We start from the raw sequence: 9,314 nt of genomic DNA, 5'->3' as shown, positions 1-9,314 counted from the left end.
TGACAGACTGACAAAACAACAAATATCTATAAACAAGGGTACGTCACGAGTTACGTCACACATTTGTCATTACAGTAGTATTTAAATAAACCAATAGATGGCGCCATGTATTTCAAAATTTTTAAGTCACAAACTCATAGAGTTTAAAGAAAGCAATAAATAGCGCAAAATCTCAAAATTTTCCAATTTCGTCAGAACTAACGAACTTTCGTAACTTCTAATTATTGTCTTTGCGTATTCAGCCGTCTAAATTTTCATCAATCTCATCAATATTTTATTTGTGTTTTAATTATTGTGTAGTTTTGCATGTTTATCTTTGGATTTGAAATGAAAAAGTCTTCTTAGATAAATGTCTTGAAGACGCGGTATATATCAGATCAGCAATTATAACCAGCGTGTGTAGAATACGTTCGTAAATATCTAAAATACAACACCCAATTGTGTTAATAAAATTTGTTAATACCATTACATATTTTGTTTTTGCAGGTGTATCTTTTTGTCTTTTCACTTTGTTATAATTACCGTCTTGGTCGCTCTGTTATAATTTATTCTGCTCGTTAAAATTTTGTTAATTTTCGTTTTATCTTAATTCTGATGAATTTTGCTATAAAATTTCCCAAAGTGTTAATAAGAGTGTCTTCTTATAATAATTCTTGTGGAAATATCGCCAATTATTAATTAAAGTATCCTCTTTTTAATGCAAAAAGCCGTTTTGGAAAATCACTTTTAATTCTTGAGAAATAAACTTTTGAAATGATCGACAATTTTTTCGAATTTTGCAATTTTCGCCGATTAAGTTTTAAAAATTCGTATAAAATCCAGTTTTTGGAATGTGATTATGAAAATTTCCCAAAGTGTTAATAAAAGTGTCCTCTTTCCAATGAACTAACCCGTTTTGCAAAATAACATTTAGTTTTTGAGAAAACAATACTTGAAGTTTTGATAAAATTTTCGATGTAGCGATAATTTTCAAAATTCGCTATAAAATTAATTTCTTGAATAATTCTTGAGGAAATATCACCAATTATTAATTAAAGTATCCTCTTTTTAATGCAAAAAACCGTTTTGAAAAATCACTTTTAATTCTTGAGAAATAAACTTTTGAAATGATCGACAATTTTTTCGAATTTTACAATTTTCGCCGATTAAGTTTTAAAAATTCGTATAAAATCTAGTTGTTGGAATGTGATTATGAAAATTTCCCAAAGTGTTAATAAAAGTGCCCTTTTTCCAATGAACCAATCCGTTTTGAAAAATAACCTTTAGTTTTTGAGAAAATAATACTTGAAGTTTTGATAAAATTTTCGATGTTGCGATAATTTTCAAAATTCGCTATAAAATTAATTTCTTGAATAATCCTTGTGGAAATATCACCAATTATTAATTAAAGTATCCTCTTTTTAATGCAAAAAGCCGTTTTGAAAAACCACGTTTAGTTCTTGAGAAATAAATTTTTGAAATGATCGAAAATTTGTTCGAATTCTGCAATTTTCGCCGATTAAGCTTTAAAAATTCGTATAAAATCCATTTCTTGGAATGTGAGTGTGAAAATTTCCCAAAGTGTTAATAAGAGTGTCCTTTTTCCAATGAACCAACCCGTTTTGAAAAATAACTTTTAGTTTTTGAAAAAACAATATTTAAAATTTTCGATGTTGCGATAATTTTCAAAATTCGCTATAAAATTAATTTCTTGAAGGATCTTTGTGGAAATATCACCAATTATTAATTAAAGTATCCTCTTTTTAATGCGAAAAGCCGTTTTGAAAAATCATTTTTAGTTCTTGAGAAATAAATTTTTGAAATAATCGACAATTTTTTCGAATTTTTCAATTTTCGCCTATTAATTTTTAAAAATTCGTATAAAATCCATTTCTTGGAATATGCTTATGAAAATTTCCCAAAGTGTTAATAAGAGTGCCCTCTTTCCAATGAACCAACCCGTTTTGAAAAATAACTTTTAGTTTTTGAGAAAACAATATTTGAAGTTTTGATAAAATTTTCGATGTTGCGATAATTTTCAAAATTCGCTATAAAATTAATTTCTTGAATTATTCTTGTGGAAATATCACCAATTATTAATTAAAGTGTCCTCTTTTTAATGCAAAAACCCGTTTTGAAAGATCACTTTTAATTCTTGAGAAATAAACTTTTGAAATGATCGACAATTTTTTCGAATTTTGCAATTTTCGCCGATTAAGTTTTAAAAATTCGTATAAAATACAGTTTTTGGAATGTGATTATGAAAATTTCCCAAGGTGTTAATAAAAGTGTCCTCTTTCCAATGAACTAACCTGTTTTAAAAAATAACTTTTAGTTTTTGAGAAAACAATACTTGAAGTTTTGATAAAATTTTCGATGTTGCGATAATTTTCAAAATTCGCTTTAAAATTAATTTCTTGAATAACTCTTGTGGAAATATCACTAATTATTAATTAAAGTATCCTCTTTTTAATGCAAAAAACCGTTTTGAAAAATCACTTTTAATTCTTGAGAAAAAAATTTTTGAAATGATCAACAATTTTTTCGAATTTTGTAATTTTCGCAGATTAACTTTTAAAAATTCGTATAAAATCAAATTCTTGGAATATGAGATTAAAAATTTCCCAAAGTGTTAATAAGAGTGTCCTCTTTCCAATGAACCAATACGTTTTGAAAAATAACTTTTAGTTTTTGAGAAAAGAATATTTGAAGTTTTGATAAAATTTTCGATGTTGCGATAATTTTCAAAATTCGCTATAAAATTAATTTCTTGAATAATCCTTGTGGAAATATCACCAATTATTAATTAAAGTATCCTCTTTTTAATGCGAAAAGCCGTTTTGAAAAATCATTTTTAGTTCTTGAGAAATAAATTTTTGAAATAATCGACAATTTTTTCGAATTTTTCAATTTTCGCCTATTAATTTTTAAAAATTCGTATAAAATCCATTTCTTGGAATATGCTTATGAAAATTTCCCAAAGTGTTAATAAGAGTGCCCTCTTTCCAATGAACCAACCCGTTTTGAAAAATAACTTTTAGTTTTTGAGAAAACAATATTTGAAGTTTTGATAAAATTTTCGATGTTGCGATAATTTTCAAAATTCGCTATAAAATTAATTTCTTGAATTATTCTTGTGGAAATATCACCAATTATTAATTAAAGTGTCCTCTTTTTAATGCAAAAACCCGTTTTGAAAGATCACTTTTAATTCTTGAGAAATAAACTTTTGAAATGATCGACAATTTTTTCGAATTTTGCAATTTTCGCCGATTAAGTTTTAAAAATTCGTATAAAATACAGTTTTTGGAATGTGATTATGAAAATTTCCCAAGGTGTTAATAAAAGTGTCCTCTTTCCAATGAACTAACCTGTTTTAAAAAATAACTTTTAGTTTTTGAGAAAACAATACTTGAAGTTTTGATAAAATTTTCGATGTTGCGATAATTTTCAAAATTCGCTTTAAAATTAATTTCTTGAATAACTCTTGTGGAAATATCACTAATTATTAATTAAAGTATCCTCTTTTTAATGCAAAAAACCGTTTTGAAAAATCACTTTTAATTCTTGAGAAAAAAATTTTTGAAATGATCAACAATTTTTTCGAATTTTGTAATTTTCGCAGATTAACTTTTAAAAATTCGTATAAAATCAAATTCTTGGAATATGAGATTAAAAATTTCCCAAAGTGTTAATAAGAGTGTCCTCTTTCCAATGAACCAATACGTTTTGAAAAATAACTTTTAGTTTTTGAGAAAAGAATATTTGAAGTTTTGATAAAATTTTCGATGTTGCGATAATTTTCAAAATTCGCTATAAAATTAATTTCTTGAATAATCCTTGTGGAAATATCACCAATTATTAATTAAAGTATTCTCTTTTTAATGCAACAAGCCGTTTTGAAAAATCACTTTCAGTTCTTGAGAAATAAATTTTTGAAATAATCGATTTTGCAATTTTCGCCGATTAAGTTTTAAAAATTCGTATAAAATCCAGTTCTTGGAATATGAGTTTGAAAATTTCCCAAAGTGTTAATAAAAGTGTCCTCTTTCCAATGAACCAACCCGTTTGGAAAAATAACTTTTAGTTTTTGAAAAAACAATATTTAAAATTTTCGATGTTGCGATAATTTTCAAAATTCGCTATAAAATTAATTTCTTGAATAATCCTTGTGGAAATATCACCAATTATTAATTAAAGTATCCTCTTTTTAATACAAAAAGCCGTTTTGAAAAATCACTTTTAGTTCTTGAGAAAAAAATTTTTGAAATAATCGATAATTTTTTCGAATTTTGCAATTTTCGCCGATTAAGTTTTAAAAATTCGTATAAAATCAATTTCTTGGAATATGAGTATGAAAATTTCCCAAAGTGCTAATAAGAGTGTCCTCTTTCCAATGAACCAACCCGTTTTGAAAAATAACTTTTAGTTTTTGAGAAAATAATATTTGAAGTTTTAATAAAATTTTAATCGATAATTTTTTTATAAATAATTTTATAAATTATTATTATAATAATAATAAATTATTAATTAAGATTCTTTCAGGTTTCACTCTTTCTTCAGATTTTAAGAGAAAAGTATTCTACTAAAGTATATAAATTATGTAATTAAATAATAAAAAAAGAAAAATATATAACTTTCATAATCAGAGTGTTTAATTGGTATAAAATATATTGTTGGGACATCTTTGATTTAAAAGCTATATTAACATTAGATAGTTGTAAATACCTCAAATAAATATGGTTTAGTTTAGGTAGTTATCAAAGGTGGCGCTTTAATTCAATTAATTTTATTTAATATTTCAAATTAATTTATAAAGTATTATCTCACCATCCCATGTTTCGTTTTTATTTATAATTTTATTTATTATATAAACAAACTTCAAGCAGGGTAGACTTGGTTTTACGAAATATGCTATCTATTAGATAACTTTTAAATAAAATTTATTCTTAATAATATTGCTCTTTTACACTTTTGCTCTCAGATGTCTAAATAACGAGAATTTTTTTGTTAATTTCCTTGTTAAAATAGAATTGCTTTCGGAGTTGAACTAGTTTTAAAATCGAAACTATTGTATGGAAGAAAGGCGATTGTAATTTTCGATAGGAAGCAACAGCTGGGCTATGAATATCCATTTACATCTGCAATTCAATAGATATTTTGTGGGGTTTTATAACAATAATGTGCTTCTTTTACGTAATATATTACAACTATTGGACACGCGCGTTGGAAATTTTCTAAGCAAACACGAATACATATAATAATTCAATTTGGATTAATTTTTCGTATTTTTTGCTTCGACCTCTATTTTGAAATTGTACTTGCAAATACGTGGTGTTGTTAATGAATACAATACGTAAACCGGAAATACTAGTCTGATAGTATTTTTGTTAATTAAATTTGCTGTGGAATGCGAAAATTTGAAAGTACAAAAAGCGTAAGGAACAATACAATTGTAAATTGTAAACGGAGCGGTTTGGAATTTATAAATTAATATTAATTGGGTTTGGTAATTTTTTTGAAATAAAAAACGGGTTAAGATATAAATATGTACATTTTATTTCAACCTTATTTGACCTGGAGGTATATAATATTACAAAATAAATTATAATAAAATTATTTCTGAGCATATAATTAACATAAAGTAAATAATCGAAACGATTTCATTGATTTTTTTTTGAAATTTTTTCCTTTTTTTTATATCACATACCAAAAAAATTCTATTTGGGATCAAATAGGGCTCCCTATGTCATGTTGATAACGGTTTGTGAGGTACTGTGCTGCCTCCGTGAGTTCTTTCAAAGACTTTGTTAACCCATAAAGATGTCGCCTAAAATTCTGGGCAACTTGTAACGTAGGATTTTCCCCGACCTCTTCAATTCCCGAATCGTTTTCATTGCCAATATCCAATTCGCTATCACTAATACTGGAGGTGGAATTCGTCGAAGTAACGCTGATACTCGACGGCCTACGTACGTGCCCTTTTACGGTCAATTGAGCCCCATTATTAGCAACGACCTCCTCTTTTTCTTTATTATTATTTCCCTGCCCCCACAACAAATCTCCTTTAATTGTATGCAACATATTATACAATCCAAACAAATCAACTGAACTCATTGTACTATTTATGTTTTCTTTTTTCGGATCTTGATCATCGCCCACCTTCAAATCCATCAAACGGCATGGTACCAAAATTGTTTCATCCATAGTATTTACAGTTTTTACAAATTTTTCCATCGCATGTAATACGCTTTGATTTGAAAATTCAGTGTCGTTATTTCTGGCAATTCTTTTCAAACAATTTCTGAAATGTTATTATTCAATTAATTAATGGGTGTTAATGACACATGAATCAAAAGGGATTAAATAAATTTTGATGATTAAAGAGTGACACTGAGCATTACAAAAATGGGTGACACACTTGTACAATAAAAAAAAATGAAAAAAAATTGTGTAATAACGATTGTTGAGAAATTTTTTTTGTAAGCTTTCACTTAAATCGTTTGTTAGAAGTTAATTGGGTAAAAGTGTTAAAACTGTTTTGGATATTTCGGAGTAAAACACGCCCTGGATATGGGGAATTTTCGTAAATGGATTTAAGGAGGGAACAAAAAATAAGGTTTGGGTTGGTTTCTGACCTGCTATTTTCCATGCTGGAAGTGTATGATTCCGGGTAGCCGTTCATGTTGTTGTTATTTATTTTTTGGAGAAGAACTACGATTGGATTTGAAAATATTACGATGGGCAAACGGAGATCGTTACTAACTGTTACGGAGGTCCATCACGGAGTGGTATGATTTTATACCGCCCGAAGGTGGGGGACCCCCTTCTATTTCCCCACCAACACAACTACTCAATATCCAAAACGATATTATTCAATATTTTATCGTTTATCATTCAATTTTTCATTATATGTTAATTATTGACCCGAAGCGGCACTTTTTTCATGTTGTTTTGCGTTTTCTTGACGCTTCTTTGACGTTTTTTCGGATTTAAAATTTTTTTGTTTGTATTTTGCTGGGTACATCCTTAAAGTCAGACCATAATACCGACCATCTATTGGTCGATTTCACGCGCACGATTATTGGACATCCTAAATAATTTAAGCGCCAGTTTTAAAACGATATCATCAAAAAATATTATCTTAAAGATCCCGACACCAACCATTTCTCAATTAATAAAACGGTTTTACAAATTGCTTTAAACACTTTGATGGAGCTACAATGGACGGTAATAGAATAAAAAGTGTTTGAATTGCAATTTCGAAAATTTTTACTTGTTTTTGATTTAATGTTCATTAATAGTTCAGATGTTAAGCTTACAAAATTTGTTTCATCATTGCTTAAGTAGTGGTGTGATTTTATATATTTTTAAAATCATGACGCACTACATTTTGTATTATTTTACGCCTTCTTTTCGTACACACTCGAGAAACTTAGCACCTAAAGAGAATTTAAAAAAAAATAAATAAATATTAGTTTTTATCAAGAATTTGTTTGCAAAAAAGGTCACCAAATTGAAAAACATTTTCCGGTTTTACATTTAACCATTAAATATGTCTACGTTTTCCGAACTTTCTAGTAGACTACATTAAGACGGTCTCTCTATCTATTTTTAATTATTGACGTAAGCAAATATTTTGTGACTCGGGATTTCCTACTATAACAATATATAAGTAACAAAAACAACAAAAGAAAAGTGTTGCAACACTTTTTTGTTATTATTTCAAATAATCTTTTAAATTTTCCTTTCAATAAAAAAAAAATCCGTTATATTTCACTATTAAGAAATTTCTCTTCTGCCTTCGGAGTTCTCTTTTGACCTACAACAAGTTCCGTTTTACCACGTGGATCTCTTGGGTCTGAAGAATTACTAATACATTTCTATTTCGGATTAAATCGTTTTGTTATGTTAATAATTGACATTGAGACATGATTCAAGTTTTGGCAACCTATTAAAACACAACCTTTACTTCATAAAATCCTTGTAAACTTTGTTGTGGTTTAACATATTTTTTGGTAATTCTATGTTGTGAAATAACTCGTAAGGAATAGTTACTATTCGTTAGCGACGATTAAATCAAAATATTCTGGAAAGTTGGCGCAGTAAAGTAAATATTATCGGAATTCCAAAAAACATTTTATATGTATAGTTGAGGATAGTTGAAGAAAAGAAAAGTAAGTCGTAGAAACGGGGTCATAAGTTAAAATTAAAATTATAATTAATAAAATTATATTAAATTATATTTCCTAATTACCGAGACTTTTTCTATCATAATACTTTCACTTCCAGAACTAACTTGACAGTAGTCTAACTAATTTATCATGTTTGATAACTTATTGGCTACAATGTGTTACACCGTTTTGTGTTAATATGGCAAAAAACATGCAGGCAAACTCAAATTATTATATTATAATTAAGTATTATGGTATGATTTGTATAGAACATGCAGTGAATTTCACATAAGATGCAATATATAAATACAATAACAATACCACATAAATTGCAACATGTCTAAATGTTTCTAGTTCTAGGTCTAATGTTAGTTCTAGTGACAGTGCAAGTTAACATAAGATTTCACTATGTTGCATATCTTTATTAAACTAAAACTAGAACCGTGCATCTGACGCACGGCTAAACTCGATATTTTCTAGTTCAAGGTCTAGTGTTAGTTCTAGTTTTACACTAACACTATCACTAGAACTAACACTATACCTAGAACTAGAATCATTCGGGTTTAGCCGTCTTTAGAGACGTGCGGCTAAACCCGAATAATTCTAGTTCTAGGTATAGGGTTAGTTCTAGTTTCACACTAGCATTGTTACTAGAACTAACACGATACATAGAACTAGAATCATTCGGGTTTAGCCGTCTTTAGAGACGTGCGGCTAAACCCGAATGTTTCTAGTTCTAGGTATAGTGTCAGTTCTAGTTTTAGATTAGCACCATCACTAGAACTAACACTATACCTAGAACTAGAATCATTCGGGTTTAGCCGTCTTTAGAGACGTGCGGCTAAACCCGAATGATTCTAGTTCTAGGTATAGGGTTAGTTCTAGTTTCACACTAGCATTGTTACTAGAACTAACACTATACCTAGAACTAGAATCATTCGGGTTTAGCCGTCTTGAGAGACGTTCGGCTAAACCCGAATGTTTCTAGTCCTCGGTCTAGTGTCAGTTCTAGTTTTAGACTAGCACTATCACTAGAACTAACACTATACCTAGAACTAGAATCATTCGGGTTTAGCCGCACGTCTCTAAAGACGGCTAAACCCGAATGATTCTAGTTCTAGGTATAGGGTTAGTTCTAGTTTCACACTAGCATTGTTACTA

General features: G+C 28.3%; 1 protein-coding gene across 1 annotated transcript; it reads right to left on the bottom strand.

Moving 5' to 3' along the window:
* Window positions 1-5,514: 5,514 nt before the first annotated feature.
* LOC111425552 (mid1-interacting protein 1-B) lies at window positions 5,515-7,003 on the bottom strand. The gene is made up of 2 exons (XM_023059651.2): window positions 6,618-7,003; window positions 5,515-6,283 (listed from the first exon to the last, which is right to left on the bottom strand). The coding sequence occupies exons 1-2, from the start codon at window positions 6,662-6,664 to the stop codon at window positions 5,710-5,712; spliced, it is 621 nt and encodes a 206-aa protein (XP_022915419.1). The 5' UTR covers window positions 6,665-7,003; the 3' UTR covers window positions 5,515-5,709.
* Between the last annotated feature and the right edge of the window lie 2,311 nt (window positions 7,004-9,314).

This window comes from Onthophagus taurus, chromosome 8 (assembly GCF_036711975.1).
Source record: "Onthophagus taurus isolate NC chromosome 8, IU_Otau_3.0, whole genome shotgun sequence".
Taxonomy (NCBI): Eukaryota; Metazoa; Arthropoda; class Insecta; order Coleoptera; family Scarabaeidae; genus Onthophagus; species Onthophagus taurus.
This window is presented reverse-complemented; position numbering and strand designations above follow the sequence as displayed.